This window comes from Hydra vulgaris, chromosome 08 (assembly GCF_038396675.1).
Source record: "Hydra vulgaris chromosome 08, alternate assembly HydraT2T_AEP".
In the NCBI taxonomy this organism is placed as follows: domain Eukaryota; kingdom Metazoa; phylum Cnidaria; class Hydrozoa; order Anthoathecata; family Hydridae; genus Hydra; species Hydra vulgaris.
Window position 1 is genome coordinate 64,773,055 of NC_088927.1, and position 24,075 is coordinate 64,797,129.

Below are 24,075 nucleotides of genomic sequence, written 5' to 3' on the forward strand. Positions count from 1 at the left end.
ATATACAGTAAAAGTATAGTTATGGTAACATAATTGTTTTGCATTGGTAAACCTTGTATATACAAGGTTTATCTATGCCAAATAATTATGTTACCACAAATTCATGTTCTTCTAATAAACTGAGATTTCTATGGGGTATACTTTTGCATTTGACTGCATATCATACGAAAAACGATGACTTGTAAACTAATAATAAAAAAAATAAAAAGATTTTTTTTAAATTAAAAGTTCATGTTATTTTTCTTTCAAATTTATTTAAATTACTCTTTCTAGTGGATTGATATGAGATAAAAATCTCTTTCTAGTGGATTGATATGAGATAAAAACCAATGGTTTAAATACTTCTTTTAAGCAGGTGGTTACTGAAATTTTTTTGAGGGAGTTTTTGTTCCAGTTTGTTAATTGGAGGCACACGCCATTCAAAATTTTTGTTCTTTCAGTCATTGCAAAATATTTATTAATTATAATAATTTTATATTTCTTTAAAATTTAAATCTTTCTGAATTCACCTATGAAGAAACTGATTGAAACAAATGCTATCGAGTAGTTAGTTCCGGTATTTGTCATTATTGCAAGAAAAAGAAACTGTTTCAAAATCTCCTTCTTCTAACACGTTATAGAATCCAAATGCTGCAAACAGAGTTATTTCTTATTTGTTATCTATTGTTTGTTATTAGTGAGCAGGGGGTCAAATATGTATTTTTATTTGATAGAAATGGGCATATTTGCATTCGTATTGTATTTGATTAAAAAATTTCTTAAATGTTTGTATTTGTATTTGATTGAAGTGTATTTGGAGTTCCATAAAAAGGGTTAACCAGTGTTATTTTGGGAAATACCAAGCGATTAGTTTTTTTTTTTCATTTTAAACACTAAAATAAATCAGGGTGGTCAGCAACCTGGAAAACCTGAAAAAAAGTCATAGAAACTCTTAACTTTGTTAAAAAGTTAGGGGAAAGTCAGGGAGTATATTAAATATGTATATATATATTATATATATATATATATATATATATATATATATATATATATATATATATATATATATATATAATATATATATATATATATATATATATATATGTAAATGTATATATATATATATAATATTAATATAATATAATATAAATATATATATAAATGTTTATTGATTTAAAGTCAGCAGTTTTTAAAAAGACTTATATTATTTGGGTTAAGTTGTATGAGTTTTATTTGTTGCCTTTTTATTTCTACATTGGTTAAATCTAGAGTTAACGTATTTGTATTTGATCAAATGTGTTTGAGCCCAAGTGTTAGTGAGGATATAAGTATAAAACTTGCGAAAAGAGAGAATGCTCTCCCTGTTAAAGAGTCCAAACACTTTTAAAACAGTCAAGAAGTGAATTTATCTTGAACTTAAGGTTCAATATGTATTTAAGAGGGATTCAAAGCAAGTCTGCTTGACTTTATAATAGAATGTTTAATAATGTTAAATACGAAGAGAAAAATTAAATATTGAATTAAATACTAAATAGTAAGTATTTAATACTAAAATATTTATTACTAAGATAAATAAATATTAGGAAATGAAGAAGACTCTGAAAGTTTTCTAAACATTGGTATATTTCAAATTTTTAATCAGATTGTTATTGTTTTTGGTGTGAGAGTTGAAAACTTTGAGTTGGAAAGTTCGTCTCTTTAAAAATATATAACTTTGTGTAGGAAAGCATTAATCATCCCTCTAAAAATATATAACTTTGAGTAAGACAGCATTTATCATTCCTCCAAAAATATATAACTTTGAGTTGGAAAGTACTTATCATCTCTCCAAAAACATGTATCTATGAGTAGGAAAGCATTTTTCATCTCTCCAAAAATATTTAACTTTGAGTTGGAAAATATTTATCATCCCTTTAAAAATATATAACTTTGATTTGAAAAGCATTTATCATCCCTCCAAAAATATATAACTTGGAGTAGGAAAGCATTTATCATTCCTCTAAAAATATATAACTATGAGTAGGAAAGCATTTATCATCCCTCCAAAAATAAATTTTTGTCTTCTGTTAAGATGCGTGGAGATTTATTTAATTTTCAATATAAGCGATTTAGGTTAAAATACATTTTTTTTTTCCCCCACCTCTCCAAGGCCGAGAAGGCCACTATAGATGTGGAGGCTACTTGTGGTTATAACCCTCTCTCCACTCTTTCTCGCTTTAACTTTTAATTTTTTCTTTTTTTCTGCTATTATTTTTTTTGTTATTCACCTCCTCAAGGCTGAGAAGCCCACTACAGATTAGGAGGTTACTTAATAGTTTTTATAACCCTCTCTCAACTTTATAACTCCGAAACACGAACCTTGACAAACAAGGCCGCTGTGCGGAGAAACAAGTTGAGTGCAGTGCTACCAGGGACGTGGTAGGGTTCGAACTCGGAACCTCTCGCTTATGAAGCGAGCGCATTTACCACTACACCACTACCGCAACATTGATGCAAAAGTTTCAAACTAAACATATAAATATAGTTTTAATCATATAAATTTTGAACTTTCAATAAATATATTTGAATTACGTTGTCGAGATATATGAACATAACTCAATAGAACTTATATTTGTTTAAACTAGAAGTAATTTTTCATTATTTTTTATTATAGTCCAATGAAAGGCTATGCTCTTGAAACTAAGTTTGGCATTTTTTGTAACAATTGGAAAGATTCAGATGGGTTGCTTAACTACATGTTTTTTTATGATAATGGTCAATCACAACACATGAATCTTACAAGTACAACAACAATTGATTATCCTATATTAAATTCAGCATCTATTGACAAGCCTAATTTAATCGACTTTATATTGGGACCTGGTGATAAAAATTATAACTTTATAATAAAAATCATTATAAGGGTGAGTGGAAAGTTCAAAGCATACACTGAAAGCATTCTTTACATACAGGTGTTATTTTTTTATTGTATATTTTTTGATTAAAGTAAGAAGAATGACTTTTTTCAATGTTAATAGCTTTTTTTGATTTGTTTTTCAATTATAACAATTTCAAATGTTTCTCATTTTCAGGTATTTCCAAATGAAAAACCTAAGAATTTGACAAACTTGATGACTAATGTCAATTTGTTTGATGTTGAAAGTGTCACTAATCTTGCTCAAGCAATAAGTTCAAATACTAACAAAAATTCTGTTGATTTTTATAATGGCACTGACAATAATGTTAAAAATCAGCAACAGCTTTTGGATTTACAAGAAGTAACCTTAATTTTGTTCACTTTGTTTAATTTCTTTATTTACTTAATAAATTTTTGTTTATTTTGTAAACTTTTATTTTGAAACATTTTAATATATATAACTCATATTTGATAAACTAAGAAAGATAAAAAAAAAAAAAAAGTTAGGAGGACTCTGCTTTTTTGTCTATATAATAATTACATACGGTACTTAATGGTTTATCACATTGATACATTGAATTTTAAAGATGGAGGATATGGGAAATCTAGGAAAAACAGAGAAAAGCATGCAACAAAGTATAAAAGAAAGTTGTTTAGGTAGAGATTGAAGCAATATCAATAAAAGTGTAAGTTTTAACTTCACAGTCAGCACAAAAATATATTTTAGTACCTGTTCTAAACATAACAATTATAGAGCTAGAAATAAAGTGTATTTTTCTCATTAAAAACGCATGATTTTTTGTTTTTATTTTACTTATTGGCAGTTTTTTTATGTAAATATCCCAGATTAAGGATCACAGACAGTTTTAAAACAATTTTAGATTTTGCAAATTTTGGATGCCCTTAGATATTTAAGAAATAATGGTACACAAAATTTTAAAAAGTTGTGCTTTATTTTACATGTTAGTATATCTATACTAGACTATTTTTTCATTTATTATGTAATCAAAGTTCAATTATTCATGTTGAAGCTTAACTAAATGTCAATAATACTCTATCTAGATTCTCTTTTCTATTTTCATTATTTTCATTGGATTATCTTTAATTACTAACCTTTTATGAAACCATAATTAGATCCATTCAGTATTTCAGTAGATAAATTTCATGTTATTTTTGACAAAATTTTGAAACTTAAAATTTTGCCAAAAATAGCATTGAAACTAAAAAATTAAGTATTTAAAACAAATTATTGTTAATATTTTTATCTTTTTTTTTAATATCAAGTTCACATTCAAAATTATTAAAGTTGTGCTAAAAAGTAAAGAAGACATATAAAGAGCTTAAAAATTGAATTGACAGAAAACTTAAAAAGTTGTGAAAAATGAATAAAAGAATGAAGACAGAAAAAATTTTCAATTCATTGATGTTCGTGGGAAACAACTAAATAAATAAAAATTTTTTAAACGTAAAGGAAACAAAAAGATATGGTTTTGCTGAATGTCTAATCATGCAAGGTTGTGTTTTGATTCGTGGAGCAAAAGATGATTTCACAGTAACTGTACCATCATCTCTTGCTCATCCATGCTTAACTGTTGCTTAACATGCATAGCACTACTATGGTAGTATTTACTAAAAAAAAAGAAATGTAACCTTGCCTTAGATAGATTGAAACTATTTAATAATAAAAATGGTGGAAATTTTTTACTGTTATTATTTTATTGAAAATGAAAAAAAATTAGTAGCGAAATAAGGAAATAAAATTTATATGGAAAAAAAAAATAGTGAAAATGAAATAATGCTTACATTCATAATCTTGTTTTTGTTTGAAGTCTTTTTCTGAAATCACACACACACACAAGTGGTTATTTTTTTTAAAGATACACACAAGTGATTAATTTTTATAGAGATGCATACAAGTGATAATTTTTTATAGACACGCACACAAGTGATTAGTTTACTCAACAATGTATCAATCAAAGATTTAAGTTCTTTTAAATCAGTAAGTGATGCATTGGTTGTTGCATCACAATATCCACTGGAGTTGACCCCTTATGCTCAGGTATAATTTAATATTCAGTTAATAGACATTAATTATAATATGTAAAGATAAAAATAGACCAAAAATGAAAAAACAAAAGAAAAAGTAAAGTTTAATTTTAAGAAGTATTCCATTGTCTACATAAATTAAAAGACATGAAGTTTTGAAATTTAAGTATAACTGTAGTTATTAAAAGTAAGAAAATTAAGTTTTAAATTTTTTTGATGATAAATATACTACAAAGGAATTATACCTTTATATATATAAACTGCATTATTTAACAAATGTACAAACAAATATATAAATAATGAATTTTTTAAAGATAGCAATACTGAATATTTAAATAAATACAATTTTTAGAACCAAGCAGAAGATGTCATTACTAAGATGGCAAGCCTATTTACTAAAGATAATTTTGAAGATTTGGGTGCAGACCACTATGATATCATGACTCAATCCTTTGTGAATTCAATCTCAAATTTATTTCAAGCTGGTTTAAACAATAATAAAACAGGTACAACTAATCAAGTGTAAATAATTTTTTTAGATAATTATGTTATATATATCATAGATTATTGATGATAGTTTTAGTGTATTGCTTTTAAAATAAATTTATTAACTTTTTTTACCCACAGAGATTGCTCTTTCTACTAATCAAACAACAGTTACAACAACAGCAGCAACAACACCATCAAATCTTTCAAAAGAAATTTTTCAACCATCAAATTTTTCAGAAGTAATTCTTCCTTTATTATTAATATATAAAAATTTTTTATTTACAAACAATTAACACAATTTATAAATTAAAAATGTTTTTATTTATTTTAGATGTGAATTTTTTACAAACAAATAATATCAAGTGATTTATAGTTAATATAATAGTAACAGTAATAATAATAATAATGATAATAATAATAACAATTATGATAATAGTAATAATAATCAAAATAATAATAATAAAAATAATAATAATAATATATATTACTTTTAATGTAATATTATAAGTGCTATATATATAAAATAATCTAGTAAAATATAATTATTAATTTAAGACTTGTATTTTTTTTTTTAATAAATTAATCAACAAATTGTCAAAACATAATCTCATAGAGGAAGAGAAACAGATTCTAAGGAGTCTAAAATTATCCTCATTTTCTACCTACATCCCTAATAGAGTTTACTCATCATGATATTAAATAATACAATAGTTAGACACCTTTAGTTTATAAACTTCCTATGAACGCATCTTTTGATTTTGTTCGTTTAAAAGTTAATGAGGATGTAACAATCTAATTTAATTGTTAAACACTAAAAATAAGAGTAATTTATTTTACATATTCCATCAAGGATTATTTTTATTGGAGATTAATTTTGTTATCTTATTATATGCCAACATAGACTATGCAAAACACCCTTATGCATAATAGTCTCAAACATCTTGTAGCAAACTTTTTTTGAACTGTTTTAATTAAATATCTTTGTTTGATCTCATCCTTTATACTTTCTATATATGATACTACTTTTCTCAATATACATTTATATACATACATATACACATGCAAATACACATATACACATACACATGCATACATACACATGCACACATTCACACACATCACTATATACATATACATATATATATATATATATATATATATATATATATATATATATATATATATATATATATATATATATATATATATATATATATATATATATATATATATATATATATATATATATATATATATATATATATATATATATATATATATATATATATATATATATATATATATATATATATATATGAACACAGGAAAAAAAATTTTTTCTCGGATTTGAATGCATAGTTGTTTATTTTGTGCCATTTGACACAGTAATTGACTGTGGAAAAAATCTTTCCAATCAGATAATGTTTAGGGGGTGCTCAATGACCATAAAGTTTTACGAAAAACGTCAAAAACGTGTAAAAAGTTCCAAAGTTCCAAAAATTTCTAGAACCTGGTTAGTTAGATTTTTTCCACTGAAATATTGTCTGATTGCGTGCTATATAGATTAATTAAAGTGCAGCAGATTAACTGTCATCAGGGCACCAGACTAAAAAATGTCTGCTAGTGTTTAAAACAATTGTGTTTATATCATTTTGTTAAAATTTGTATTCATAATTTTAATACTATTATTTAACTCAATTTAGAATTTGTTCAAACAGAATAAAAAGGTTTACAAGTATAAATATTATTTTTATTTGGAATTTCAGTTTGACAACAAATGTATTAATATTTTGATAGTACCTAACCTTAGTAACCTATTACAGAAAACTAGCATGGTAGTCTGGTAGTGTATTGTTTGTTATTAAGTACAGATAATAATAATTTCTAATTTGAAAATATTTATTTAATTTCTTTAGTAATAATTATTACAATATATTGCTGCAGCTGCATAAACCAACAACTGAATGATAAGTTTGTATAATATGGTATTGAGTTTTGATTTTCTCATAATATTTCAGTTATCATTGAAATGGCAGCATCATCTCGTGTTGCTATCTCTACACGACTTCAAACCAAAATCTTTTTAATTGGACAACCAGAGCCAAATCTTCCAGATAAAGTTCTTCCCTTAACATCTGATGTTTTAAAAACATTTTTTTATCATCTTAATTCAACCAAAAAGTCAGTGCCTGAAAGTCTTAAAACAACTGTTGATGAACTGATTATTATTTGGAATAAAGCCCGTATTCCGACAGCATTTCATCCGAATGTAGTCTTAAAGTTGAAAACTTTAGTCCAGGAATTTAAATTAATAAAAAAAAAAAAATCCAGATTGTCAGATTCTCAGAAATCGAGAGAGAAATCATTTACAGACACCATTGGCCTACTTTTTGACATTGCCCACAAGGATGCTGAAACCATGATCAGAATTGAAGAAGATAAAGAATTTTTATTGGATCAGAGATGTCAGAGAAAAATGGTGATGTTTGGAGAGGACAAAGAACTTTCAAAATTAGAAGAAAGAAATGAAGCAAGGAAACAAGCAGAGAGAGAACGAAAGCTAAAAGAAGAGCAAAGACAATCTGGTGCGAGTGCAATAGTTCCTGTTATTGAACCTTTACATGACGAAAGTTATAGTGATGACAACGATAACGATGCTGTTGATAATGACAAAATGGTTGATAGAGATTTTGAGATAGAAATCCCTGTTTATTACAGACAACAAGTCAGTAAAGCAAGTTCTTCAGGGTCAGCTGAATCAAGTTTAGCAAGTACTCCAAAACGACAATGTATCTTAGATACAATTCTTGACTCGCCTGATGTTCATCAACATTAGACAGAATAAATCTATCTGACACAAAATTTACTATACTAGCAGCAGCAATTGCAAGGGCTGGTGGACAGAACCTTGATGATGGATCATTGTCACGTTCTACAGTCCGTAGAAAACAAACCTATCATCGATCAAATATTGAAGCCACTGTTCGAACTGAATTCTGCGATTTGGACAAACCATCATTAATCGTCCACTGGGATGGCAAACTGATGATAGATTGTACAAATTCTGCAGCCCCTAAAGCAAATGTTGACCGGCTATCTGTAGGTGTGACAGGTCTTAATGTTGACAAAATACTTGGAATAGCAAAACTATCAGCTGGAACTGGAGAAGCCCAAGCAAAAGCAGTTATTCATCTGCTTAATTTCTGGGACATAATTGGTGATGTTATTGGAATGAGTTTTGATACTACAGCCTCTAACACTGGCTCCAAAAATGGTGCATGTGTAGTTCTAGAGAAACATATAGGTAGAAATTTGTTATATTTCGCTTGCAGACACCATGTTCATGAGATCATAGTAGCAGGAGTGTTTGGATCACTATTTGGACCATCATCTGGTCCCAACATACCTCTTTTCCAGAGATTTCAGCAATATTGGCCCAAAGTTAATCAAGGAAATTTTAAACCTCTGGATGACATTCGAATGAAAATACCCCTGGTGCAAGAACTACAAAATGAAGTGATTGCATTCCTCAAAGAAAACCTGCATGTTAAAATGCCAAGGGATGACTACAAAGAAATCATGGATCTCTGTCTGTTAATACTTGGAAAACTGCCTGATCAAGAAGAGAAAAATTATCATTTCAAGATCCCTGGTGCTTATGGCTCACTGGATGGCCAAGGTTATTTATTGTTTTAAGATTTATTTATTTCGTGAAGAGTTCAAGTTGACCACAAAAGAGGAAAAAAATCTCTGTGAATTTTGCTTATTTGCTAGTCTGGTTTATGTAAAATCTTGGATATCATGCACAAATGCCAGCGATGCTCCAGTTAATGACTTGTTTCTGTTTCAGCAACTTAAGCAGTTTGCAGTTGTGAATAAAACGATTTCCGAAGCAGCAGTCAAGAACTTTCAAAACCATTTGTGGTACCTTTCACCAGAATTGGTCCCACTAGCTTTGTTTTCAAACAAACTTCAAACGGAAGAGAAGCGAAAAATGATTTCCAACATGAAATTTCACGGTGAGAACTGGTCTGAAAGGTTGATCAAATTAAAGAACATTGAAAGTCTAGAGAAGAAATCTCTGGACATGCTGGTGACATCAGTTTCAGCAAGTTTGTTGCGGTCAATGAAGGTTGATATTGATTTTCTGTTCAACAACGATCCAGCTACCTGGAATGATTCCCCAGAATACCAAGAAGGAAAAAATTTAGTATATTCATTGAAAGTAGTAAATGATGCTGCCAAACGATCTGTGGCTTCAATGTCGATGTTTAATGAATCGATTACAAGGAATGAATCTGAAATGCAGAGGTTAATTCAGGTGGTTGAGGATCACAGAAAGCGAGTGCCAGATGCCAGAAAGTGTACTCTGAAGAGTTATAGTCCTCGCTAGCATTAACATTGCACGAACTATAACATTACGATAATTAAATGTTAATTGCTCATATGTTTTTTTGTTTATAATTCGTATTTTAATCAATGACAAAGAGTCAAAAATCCTAGTGTTTTATTTTGGAAAAATTCTGATATAACAAAAACCGCAGAACTTTAGTCGTATTGCAGTATTTTATTTCATTAATTTCTCTGCTAATAAACCAGTCTAAAGTGGATGTGGATTGTAATTTGTATTCAGAATTTAATATTTAGAGATAATTAAAACTGATCAAATCTGAAAAATCTAATTAACCGGGTTTTAGAAATTTGTGGAACTTTGTTACTTTTTCCATGTTTTTCACATTTTTTGTAAAACTTTATGGTCATTGAGCACCCCCTAAACATTATCTGATTGGAAAGATTTTTTGCACAGTTAATTACTATGTCAAATGGCACAAAATAAACAACTATGCAATCAAATCTGAAAAAAAAATTTTTTTTGGACAGCCCTAATATATATATATATATATATATATATATATATATATATATATATATATATATATATATATATATATATATATATATATATATACACACCTACAACCTTTGAAATTAGGAAAAATGAGGTTGGAAATAATTTGCTGACCTCATACTTTTTGAGATCGGCATCAGTTCGGCATTGAATTATTTGATACAAAAGTCTAACCACAAAACATAGAAACGAGGTTGGCAATTTTTTGCTGACCTCAAACACTTTCAGGTTGGCAGTTAGGTGACCTACTCTAATTCTGAAGGTTGTATATAATTGTATATATATACATACACATACATATACATAAATACGTATACACACATTCATATGCACACCCATACATACATACATATATATATATATATATATATATATATATATATATATATATATATATATATATATATATATATATAATATATATATATATATATATATATATATATATATATATATATATATATATATATATATATATATATATATATATATATATATATATATATATATATATATATATATATATAATATTTATATATATATGTATATATATAAGTATATATATATATATATATACTCATACATACATACACAACCCTCAAAATTAGGGTCGGCATTCAGCAATGCTGTCCTAACTGCTGACCCCAAAGTGTTTAAGGTCAGCAAAAATTTGCCGACCTCGTTTCAATGTTTTATGGTAAGACCTTTGTATCAAACATTTTCTGCAAACCTGATGTCGACCTCCAACAGTTTGAGGTCGGTAAATTGTTGCCGACCTCATTTTTCCTAATTCCGAAGGTTGCATACATATATACTTATACATATGCATACATACATGCATACATGCATACACATACATACATACGCATACATACATGAATACATACATACAGATTGTCAAAGTTAGTATTGAATGTATCATATGAGACCAAGTCTGACCATTATGAAATTAGAGTTTAAGTTTAAGTTAATGCCTTTTTTTGAAATTTATATGTTTATAGTATACAATAAAAAATATAAGAATTATATGTGCAATTACTCAAATATAAAATTACAGTATTTTTTTAAGGGAAATTCAAATTTTGTGTCAAAGTTGTCAGAATCGTTAGAAAAGTATTTTTTAATTGCACAATCTTACAAAGTACCTGGTGAAAATGCTACTTTAGGTGAAACAAAGCAGTTTGTGTTTGTATTGAAAAAAGATTTTTCAAGTTATTTGAGCAACACTACAATTGGTTCAGTTGATGGTGGTTTTATGCTTCCAGATTCTCGTGATATGTTCAACGAGTCAGTTCAAAACATACAAATTTTACTACATGTAAGCTAAATTGTTAGTTTTATGTCATTTTTGTTAGTCTCTAAAAATGAGCAGCCATATTGAATTTTTGTTTGTAAAATGATTTATTATTTTTTGGGGCTTTTTTTATATCTTTTTGTTTTGTTAAGAATGTTAGAATGAAAGAAATTGTTTACACATGGGATGCTGATCGATCTCAAAACATTCTCTCTGAATCTCAGAGCCTTTCATTTTCTGATGTCAATGGTCATCCAATAAAAGTGAGCAACATTTCACAACCAATTCACATTGCCATCAAAAATATGCCAGAAAAAATGTACAGCAATAATATATCTTTATCAATGCCCAATGATATATATCAAGTAAGGCTGCCATTGATACCAGATTGCAACATGCTCCTGAAGTTTCTGTTAAAAAATGATCTAAATAATTTAACAAATCTTATTGTTTACATTCAGTATGGAAGAGTTGCAACAAAATTTGATCACGATATTATGCTGAATATTTCTGCTAAACATAGTGTTGTCATGACAAAAAATTATAATGTAAACATTTTTAATGCAACTGTTTTTAATTCAACAAGAAAAAGTACGATGAATTTTTCTGAAGCTGTGACAAAAAACATCACGATAACTGGAAACACAAGTTTTGCAAATATTTTTTCTAATAAAATTAATGGTGGTTTACAAAGAAATCAAGATGCTTATCTTAACAATGATAGCACATTAGTTTTATGGAATTTCAACAATGCTACGTATGCATTTTTAAACAATAGTGAACTACATTTAACTTTTTTATATTCTGGCCCAATGCCTAATAAAAAACTAGATCAAAATCCATACACTTTTGATGAAGCAGAGTCTTTTGGGACTTTTGACTATGAGATGAAATCGTATTGTGTTGATTGTAATTACTGGAATGAAGATGTCAACAAATGGATGTCTGATGGATGCCAGGTGTGTTTGTATTTACAAAGTATTCATAAATAATAGTTATTGATATTGCAGAGTGTCTGGCAGATCAAGCAAATCAGTAAAAACAGGTAAAAATGAGGGGATTTAGATATCTGGAAAAAAATCAGGAAATAATCAGGGAAATTAGGTTAAATTTTTGAAAAATCTGGGATAAATAAAAAAAAAATGGTTTTTTATCAAAATTAAAAAATTAAGTTGTATATCTTATATGTAATAAACAATTTTATTTGGCAGATAATTTTATAAACTCTTGATACTTTAAATGTGGGTTGTATTATTGTTTATTTTTAAAGATTTTTCCAAGAGAGTTTAAGTCTAATTTTTTTGAAGTCGGGTTTTCAAAACTTCAGGCTAAACAGGTAATGGATCAGGGAAATATAATGGAAAAATATGCAAAATCGACTTTAAAATATTGGCAAACACCCTGTTAAATTGTTATTAACACCCTGTATTATTATTGATATTAAAAATTGAAGTGTATAAGTATAAAAATTTTTTTTTAAATGTCCTCTCCTTTACAGTATAGATGCTACGGAAGAGTATACTTACTACAGTATGCATACTAAAATAGAGTTAACTTACTGTAGCACACTACAATAGAGTTTATTTACTGTAGCACACTACAATAGAGTTTGCTGTGTCTAAACACTTGACAAGATAATCAAATAAAGAAAGTTAACACCTTTATTTGTGTTTATAAGGTGTGTTTATAAAAAACGAAATATGGCCTGGTATGACATAAAAGTCATATTGGTTTTTGAAAATTGAAAAGTTAATTGATTTGAAATTAATAATTTTGATTTTGTTTAGGAAAGTACTTATAATTTATTTCTAAAGTTTCTATTTCTCTTTTTTTGAAAAGTTTCGTATTTTTATTTCAAAATACAATGGTGATGCAGAAAAACTTTATTTCTGATTTATGATCTTGTTTATTAAAATTTATTGCCATCAGAGTTTGATGTTATTTTATTGATTAATCAACTTGTTTTTCCACACTGTGGTCTTATTTGTTAAGGTTCATGTGTCTTAGTTATAGAGTTAAAAGAGGTATGTAACGACAATTGAAGTACTTAACTGTAGTAGCCTTCTCAGTTTTGGGGAGGTTAATCAATACATACACACACATAAAAAAAATAAAAAAAAATTGCATAATGATATTGTCAATCACAAACTTCAAGATCTTTCAGGAAGCAAATATAATACTTCATCTAGTTGTGAAATTTCACAATTGTTTCTGATAAAGAGTTAAGTATATTAGTATATTGATAGCAATCTAAGTACACTCCTTGCATGTTCTACCTATTTAAGTCAGTTGATGGGACAGTTGGATGAGCCAGTTGATGTATGCACACGCTAACATATTCTACCTATTCAAGTTAGTTAGTGTGTGTACATTCCCTACATATTCTATCTTTTTAAGTTAGTTGATGTATGTACACTACTGTAAATACTACTGTCAAAAATATAAAAATAAAATATATATAAAAACAATATAAAGGGAAACAAAAACATTATTAATTAAAAAAACTTTCTATTCAAAATTATGAGGGTTTTAAAAAGCGATTAAACTAAATGTACTTACACATCTATTTGATTTTTTAACATTTAAGCGACTGTTACATGTTGCTTAAATGTTGATGATATATTAAATGTTGTTTAAATGTTGCTTATATGATAAAAATAAGCATTAAAAGAGTCTTTTTTTTTTTACCATTAAAGTCTCTTATCATGCTCTCTCTCTCTCTCTCTCTCTCTCTCTCTCTCTCTCTCTCTCTCTCTCTCTCTCTCTCTCTCTCTATATATATATATATATATATATATATATATATATATATATATATATATATATATATATATATAAATAAATGTATTCTACAAAATAAAGTGCTCAATGTTTTTAAAGGAACCAAGGAATAATAAATTAGCAGAAAATCACTTAACAAAATTTTTTGATATAATACTGTGTTTCATCAATAAAGACTCAGAAATGAATAGTCAAATTAATAAAACTTCTATTTATACCAAGAATTCAATTACAGGAAGTCGTAAATGTCTTAACTAGTGTAAACTTCACACATTTTGTGGAGTATGCAATTTATATAATTATTACTTGAGTTCATTTATTTTTATAGTTTTTTAGGAAAAATAATATATATACATATATATATATATATATATATATATATATATATATATATATATATATATATATATATATATATATATATATATATATATATATGTATATATATATATATATATATATATATATATATATATGTATATATGTCTATATATATATATGTATATATATATATATATATATATATATGTTTTTAAACATCTTCGCTTCCAACAAGGCTGCAAGCAGCCACTAATTAAAGTTGGAAATTACTGAAAGAGAAAAGATGAAGATTGTAAATTATATGAATCAGGAAAGCAAGATAAAGGAAACGAATTCCAAAGAACTGATGTTCGAGGAAAAAAACTAGACGAATAAGCGTTTTTGGAACACTTAGGAACAGTCACAGAAAAAGGATGAGACTTAATTGAATGACGAGTAACACGAGAATGAATTTTTGTAGATGGCACAAAAGACGCTAGCTCTTTAGAGCAGTGGCCATTATAGTATTTGTAGAAAAGAGAAAGAGAAGCAACATTAGGAAGATGTGATAATGGTTAGAGGTTGGCTGCAAGAGCAGGTCCAACTATCTTTACAATGCGTTTTTGCACCTTGTCTAAAAGAGAAAGGGCATCATTAGATGATCCGCCCCAGATATGGCAACAGTATTCCATACAAGGCCGGATTTGAGATTTATAGAGATAGAGAATAGAATCCGAAGTAAGAAAGTGACGAGCTTGATAAAGAGATGCAACCTTAGCAGATGCTAATTTTGCAACTGATTTGATATATGGTTTCCAAGAAAGATTGGAAGTAAGAGTTAATCCTAGAAGATGAAGAGTAGGTGACACATCGAGTACATCACCGTTCATAAATATAGGAAGATCTAAATTGTTGCGATAACGATTGGCTGAAAAAAATTGAGTTTTATCTGAATTAAATATATGTATATATATGTATATATATATATATGTATATATATATATATATTTATATATATATATATATTTATATATATATATATATATATATATATATATATATATGTATATATATATGTATATATATATATATATGTATATATATATATATATATATATATATATTTATATATATGTATATATATATATATATATATATATATATATATATATATATATATATATATATTTATATATATCGTACACCCAGATGAAGGGTGCCACAAGTCAAAAAGTGTCAAACTGAGAAAATCAGGGTTGAAGTTTTAAGTTTTTAATATTTTTTCCAACTAAGAGTGCCATTTGTATCTGTCATTTTGTAAACATTCGTTTAGACTTGTGGTATTTTTTCACCATGTACAACACATAACATACTATCTAATGACATTCATAACTCAATATCCATAATTTTTCACTTGTGGCACCCTTGATCTGGGTGTACGATATATATATATATATATATATATATATATATATATATATATATCTATATATATATATATATATATATATATATATATATTATATATATATATATATATATATATATATATATATATATATATATATATATATATATATATATTTATATATATATATATATATATATATATATATATATATATATATATATATATATATATTAGGATGCATCCAACACCCCTTACATTTAAAAATTGATCTGTCCCTATTCTTAAAACTTTCTATTGGTTCTCACAAGACACCTTGTTAAATTTTTTCAAAATTGAATGAGATTTAGGGGGGCCACCTCAAGTCTGAAACTTGCAACAAGACCCTAAACAGAAGGAAAAAAGGTTTTTCAAAAGTTTGTCATGTTGGGTCTCAAAAGAATCGAAACTTTATAAAAATTTCAAAAATAACAAAATTTTACACAAGAATTATTATTCTAAGTTTTATTGCATAAAAATTATTATTTTTTAACAAAAAATTAAAAAAAACCTTTTTTTTCATGTTTTTGTCAAAAAAATTTTTTAAGTTATTTTTAACAAAAAAATAATAACTATTTTTGAAATTTTTTATAAAGTTTTGCTTCTTTTGAGACCCAACATGACATACTTTTGAAAAACTTTTTTTGTTCTGTTTAGGGTCTTGTTGCAAGTTTCAGACTTGAGGTGGCCCCCCTAAATCTCATTCAATTTTGAAAAAATTTAACAGGGTGTCTTGTGAGAACCAATAGAAAGTTTTGAGAATAGGGACAGATCAATTTTTGAATGTATGGGGCGTTGGATGCACCCTAATATATATATATATATATATATATATATATATATATATATATATATATATATATATATATATATATATATATATATATATATACAGGGCTTGTGATGAAGAAAATTGCCGTTACATCACGCTTGTAAAATTATAATATGTTGTCATCAAGCGCAATTATACGTGCTCGGAGTCACGGCCGCGAGAGCGATCTTGAAATTTGCGGAAGACTGTGTTTATCAAAAGTTTTCTATTTGTTATATGACTTTCATTCGTCAATGTTTGAAGTAGTATCTACAACAGCGCATTTATACTACTTCAACAATGTAGTTTTTTATACTTCCCAACAACTTGGGAAGTATAAAAAACTACATTGTTGGCTTTTTTTTTAAACTATTAATGGTAAAAAAAAATGCAACTAAACAAAAAGGCAAGTGCTTAATAAGTTCTTATAACAGTATTTAAAAATAAATTTTTGGCTAAAATTTTTTGCTTTCGTTGTTTTGATATGTATTTAAACAAGATTAATTTGAAATTCTTCTTCAAAACTTGTAAGTTATATAACAGATTTTTCCCTTAACTGTTGTCAGCGGTCTTTCCTCTTTTTCATTTTTGAAACTGATTGCTGCTAACTCATCAGTCATATCTTCATCAACACTGTCTATTTCATCGTTGTCATCGAGAACTTGATTTGGAGTTAATGATGCTGTTGTCGTATAGTCATCTGTGTCATCATCAACCTAAAGTAATTGTCTCTGATTCAAATAAATGTCTTTTGCTCCCTTTTTTATGAGGATTATTTCTTTTTTTGACCAGCTTCCATGGTTTCCTAATATCATAATGCTATCATTTAGCGGATCGTGACTCATGGATAAGCGTTGATCTGATAATATGCTAGTAACTATGCTAAACATTCGCTCCACGCTTGAAATTGATCTGAAAATTGTTAAAATAATTGATATAACTTTTAATAAATTAGGAATCTAATTTATTTCTCCAAATTTCTCTTGTCTGGCCATTGCGTACCATCGCTTTAAGATTTGTTCTTGCATGAATCAAAAATAGTTTCCATTCTTGAATAATTAACTTTCATTAAAATCGGAATGTTCTAATGGTGTTTTGAAATGTGTGGGCAAAAACTTTATTTCATTCACACCAAACTCTTTGTTTCAGTCCAGTTCTGTGGGTCGATGAACCGCATGGCGTGATAAATCTTAGACTCTTCCTTTATGCTAATAAACCTGCTGTTTAAAGTATTTATAAGTCTGGGTATAACTTTTCTCTTATTATACTGAGCATAATGTTTGATCTACATCAACCAAAGTCATATCTAAATTTACTATTGTATATTTCCTATTACTAGGGTGTTTTCGCTTGTCCCCAGTTTTATTAAACTGACCAGACAGTTTCAGGTAAGTTATGTTTGCCATAAATAACCATGTAACATGATACATAGCTATCTAAAAATTCTAAATCCGTATCAATTTCTTCGAGCTTCAATTCCAGTTCTAAATTTGTAAGGTTGATTGTAGCTAGATTATCATGCGGCAACAGTTCATTTGCAAGCCTTGTTACGAGATTTTGCTATGTAACGAAAACGCGTAATGCATTTCAAAGTAACTCAACTCAGCAAATATATTTTGTATTGTTAGAAGTTATATTGTGTCACTAGCGTCTTTTCAAGTATCGCATTGTAATAAAAGTTATTTTATTAACGCATTAAAAATCATACAGTTTTATTTTTCTCACTATATCAAAAGTTACAAATAAAATTTAAGTTCCTATTTGAAAAATCATTTTTATTTTTTTTTTCAAATATGAACTAAATTTTATTATGAAAAAAATATTTTTTTTATAAAACATAACATAATATTTGTTTATTTTCTTATAATTTTACAGTTGGTTTTTGGTTATTTTATTAACTGTTAATAAATTTTTTATTTTTTATTTTGTAAACTCTTTTTAATAATGTTTTTAAACAATAAAGAATTTTTTTTTATTATTTATTGGTTACCGATATCATATTCGTGATCATAATTTATTTTCATAAATTGAAGGAACGTCATTAAAACTTTATGTTATTGAATTAACAATAAACAAAATATCTTATTAATAAAATATTTACATCAAAATAAATTGTGCATTTTTTAAACTATTATGACAAAAAATAATTTTTATATGAATTTAACAAAATGTATAAATATGACAAAAAATAATTTGTATATTTATATATATTTAATTCCTTAAGATAAAACTTAAAACACTTTATTTTTTCGACTTATTTTTAACAACAACAAAAAAATTTTTAAACAAGCTGTTTCTTTAACAAAAAATCTATTAGTTTACAATTGCGTTAAATGCTTTTACTTACAACTTTATTTCTTCTGCAAAAACCTCGCGTAAATGATATCAAAAGATAATTTAAATATTCTAAAAGGTATAAGTTTTTGCGTAACGCAAAACTGCTGAACGCATAAGGCAAGTTACCTTTTCACAGGCAAAATGCAAGCTGGGTAACGCTTCTTAACAAGGCCTGCATTTGCTTCAAAAACTTTAGATGCTGGCACAATGAGCTCTAGCAAATCATGATAAACGGCAACAGTGCAAAGTAAATTATATGATTTAAATTTCTTTAGTAACCCATAAAGCTTTGCTCTTGTAGTTGAAGGGTTTTCCGGTTTATTTACTTAGTTCTCATAGGCCACTATAAAAGGTGGCCATGACTCCAATAAATTCTTAAAAGCTCTTAAATGATGCCTGACAAACCTCGTTCCTGTTAGTTTTGGTAGACTGTAATGCATAATACCTAAAATATATACTTTATTTTATTATTGACAAATTAAATGGTTTGTACTTATCTAATAAAACAAAAAGCAACCAGATAAACTAAGAAAGGTAATTTTGGAATGTGTTTTTACACTAAAGTGAGAAACTGAAATAAATTTTAACACCATTGATCTTACTGCTTTTTACCTAAACATTTATGTATATTATGTATTGTACTTATTGATCTAAAGCTAAATATACAATAGATTAGTAAAAAAGTTAAGCATGTGAAGCAACTATTGCTAACTATTATGTTGTTAAACTAAATTTGAAATAGTAAACACATCGATACTTACAATAACAGCAAAGTTTTTGTGCGGCATAGTTGGTTGAAGGGCTATTTCATATGCACAGTTTACAAGTTATATATACGCATCATCCATTGAAACTTTTAAAGAAGATAATATTGACGTTTGTATCTAAGAAACAAAAGAATATCGCATTTACAAAAATACATTTTTTTCAAACGTTTACTTTATGTGGTACCTATCTTAAGTGAATGATAGCAAAAGACAATTTTACAACAATCATTTTGGTTATTATTTTACATTTTATGTAATTTTTATATGTTTATAACTATATTCATAAAAGTTCACATTTTTACTGATCAATTTATATCTTTTAAATCGTTTTCTAATACGTTTTATATAATATAAACATCGATTTGTTTTAGTGTGAAACTGAAAAGAATAGAAACTGGATAGAAAATAAAAAAACAATAATAAAAAAGGGTTAACAATTTTTAACTAATGTTACGCTATGTAAGCGTTGTTAGTTAAAAACATAAATACATAACATTTTTAACTTTATCTTAGTTTAGTTTTTTTAGTGCATTTTTGAAATAATTTAACATTTAACATTAACATAACCCTTATCATCATACAAATGTGTAAATACTTGTTGGCCAATTTGTCAAAACAAAATATAATAATGATGTGCAATAGCATGCCTTCCTGGTCAAGCCTGCAACAATTAACACTTTAGCTCAGTTCAAATTTAAGAAATTAAAATCTGGTAATTAAGAATAAAATTTCTTTATTTCAAAGATAATAAATTATTATTACCTTAGAGGAATTTATCTTTGTTCCATCGATTGACGTTACACATCGCTCATTTGAGGGTTTCTCACTCTCATATTTTATTGCAATAAGGTGACATGCTTTTTCTAAATGTCTTGAAATTGTGTGGTTTGTCACAAAGTTTGTCTCATCGATAAACCGTAAAGCACCTTGTTGTATCAAGCCTTTACAACCTTGTAATTCTGCTTCCCTATTTCTTTTACTAACTTTGCAGTATATTTCAATAACGTATGTTATTCCATTGGTAATTTCAGTTCTAAAGCCTCTTCAACTTTCCATTTTATAAATGTTGACAACATTACTTTGTTTTCTTTTGGAATATCCTTGATTGCAGACATTCTAAACAGCAGAAATCTTATTAATTAATTTAAGATAAATACTAGTTCATAAAAAACCTATACTTTATACAATTATGAATTTAAAAAAATCTCCATTATGAAAATTTATTTTTATTATAAACGATGTGTGGAATATTATTAACAATAAATCAAATAAATCTTACTTGACGTTTTTACAAAATTTAAAATATTCAGAAGCTTTAACTTTCTTATAGTTATTTCCTAATTTCTATCCCCATTTCATTTGCACATTTTTATATTCACATTGCGTTTCCACGCGCACTTGGTTAAAATAGTTAACATTCCATTATTGAAATTAGCTGTAACGACTTCAAACTGTTCATTCATTATGTTAATGCAAAATGGAAAAATGCTGACAAAACAGCAAAATAGAACATGCAGAAAGTGAGTGATGTAATGCTTATATTTTATATAAGTACTTCGTATAAGGATATAAGTATAAGGAGGACACAGTTTTACAGTTAAATCAATAGGTTTTATCATTACCTCAAAAATTTAATTACAAATATTTTATAAAAAAACCAGTATATAAAAAGCTTTTCTGTCCCAAACTTTTGATGCATGATTTTATACTCTCGTTATAAGCTGAGCGAGCTAAGGATAAATGAGTAGTATAAACCTGTTAAACATTTTTTACTTTATTGTTTATTGCACCAAGAAGGTTTAAAAATGCTGTTTACGGGGGTGTTTCACGAGCACAGCGCAATCGCGCCCGCTTCATCACAAGCCCTGTATATATATATGTATATATATTGTAATTTAATTTAATTAATCATTTGTAATTAAAGCTGAAGATGTTAGTATCAATAATCTAGCGAAAATTTCTTAGAAAAATAAAAAAATTAGTATTGAGAGAATTCGTATTTATTGATGTTCATATATTAAATTTACTCAACTCTCATATAAGATGTCGTCATTTAAAAAAAATTAAAACTTTGATCATAAGACTATGTAGATTTTTTTTATTTTTTTTATTTCTTTCAACAACTTCACTTATCTTGCTTTATAAACTTCACTTAACTTGCTTTATAAACTTCACAAAAAGTGAAGTTTATAAAGCAAGGTAACAATTAACAGGCGACTTAAAAGGCAAATTAAAGAAGAAATACTCTCTACATCATATTAAACTATTGTTGGGAAAATTCCAAATTGTCAATTTGTCATTTAAAATTTATTTCACAGCTGAATACGGAGCTAAACTTTATAAAGAAACAAAAAAATTACAACAAGCAAAAACAAATATGGCAAAATCGAAGAATCAATATATCTTTCTTCAAAAATGTGTAAAACATAAATTAATACCAAAATTGCTTCGAGTTGTATGTCCAATAAATAACAAAAGAGGAAGAGACATAACTAAAACGTGCTGTTTTGAATTACTAATATGCATTAAAAACGATTCTAGAACTCATTATTTTAATCAAATAAAATTTGTAAAAGATATCCAAAACTATTTATATAAAAAACTCAGGATGATTATGAATATGTCGAAAATGTTACTTAAAAAACCCGAGAAAAAATGTTTGTTAAATCTAAATATTGTCTGATCAAAAAATTTAATATCTTGAAAAATATAAATTCAAAAGAAAAAGGCATTTCTTAAAGATGTCGTGTTAAACCTATGTGAAACGGAAATACCTGAAAACCACAGAAATCTTTAAGAACTAGGACCTAAATTTGTTCCAACTATACAAAATATACCCTATTTACACATTATTTCGGTAACAGAATCCACTGCGTTAAAACTAGAGTATAGCAACAAAATTGAGAGTTCACAAGACTTACGCAGAAACGTGTTGAGGCAACTTAAAATGCTTAAACCACAAAAAAAAAGTAATTTAAATTATAAACAGAGGGAAGCATTAAAACAAATAAAAGAGGACAAAAACATTGATATATACTCTTTTGATAAAGGAGCAGGCTTTGTTAGAATAGAACACAACAAAGCCATTGACAAAATTCGTCAAGAGATTGGCAAAACAAAGATAATTAAAGAGGGCCCTACCATTACATTTGCTACTAAAATTAGAACTTACCTATCAAAATTGAATAAAAAAGAGCAATTTACCAAAAAAGAATATAAAAGTCTTTACCCAAGCGACCCACTACCGCCACGTATGTATGGTGTAATTAAAGCGCGCACACCGGAAAAATCATACCCTATGCGATTAGTAGTTTCAACTATCGGGACACCAAGTTATGGAATATCACAATATGTAGAAAATATATTTCAACCAATTTTAGATAAAAACATAACAAAGTTAAAAAATTCGTCAACTTTTGTAAAAACAGTCAAACTATGCAATATATCAAACGATGAAATACAGGTATCTCATGATGTTGTCAATTTATATTCATCAATTCCTTTGGGAGAGGCTACAAAAATTCTTCTTGGTATGTTAGAGCACTTCCCAAATTTAAATAAACTAACAAAACTAAGCGTTTCAGAAATAAAATCACTAATAGAACTGTGTTTATATAAATGTTATTTTTTATGGAATGAAGAAATTCATGAGCTTGTAGATTCAGGTCCAATAGGACTTTCACTCATGGTAGTACTTGCGGAAGGTTTCCTGCAGTTTTTTGAAAATAGAGCAATCGACATTGTGCTTCATTCTAATCCACCGTTAGAAATAAAATCGTTTTTCAGGTATGTAGATGATAGCCACGCAAGATTTACAAATAAAGATAATGCCATCCGTTTTTAACAAATATTAAACAGCCAACATCATGCCATCAAATATACAATTGAATTGGAAGATGAAAACAAAAGATTAAATTTTTTAGACAACCAAATAACCAATAATCGAAAAGGTAATTATGATTTTAACATTCATCGAAAAAAAGCAATAACAAATATTCAGGTTAAGCCCAATTTAAACC

At 27.1% G+C, this 24,075-nt stretch overlaps 1 protein-coding gene across 1 annotated transcript in view; it reads left to right on the plus strand.

Moving 5' to 3' along the window:
* LOC101238025 (uncharacterized) overlaps positions 1 to 24,075 on the plus strand; it is a 167,948-nt gene that overhangs the window by 75,572 nt on the left and 68,301 nt on the right. Inside the window, exons 13-19 of the mRNA XM_065804169.1 lie at positions 2,633 to 2,930; positions 3,051 to 3,236; positions 4,809 to 4,934; positions 5,274 to 5,427; positions 5,549 to 5,649; positions 11,389 to 11,637; positions 11,766 to 12,572. Coding sequence (XP_065660241.1) covers positions 2,633 to 2,930; positions 3,051 to 3,236; positions 4,809 to 4,934; positions 5,274 to 5,427; positions 5,549 to 5,649; positions 11,389 to 11,637; positions 11,766 to 12,572 — 1,921 coding nt within the window. The remainder of the gene's footprint in view (positions 1 to 2,632; positions 2,931 to 3,050; positions 3,237 to 4,808; positions 4,935 to 5,273; positions 5,428 to 5,548; positions 5,650 to 11,388; positions 11,638 to 11,765; positions 12,573 to 24,075) is intronic.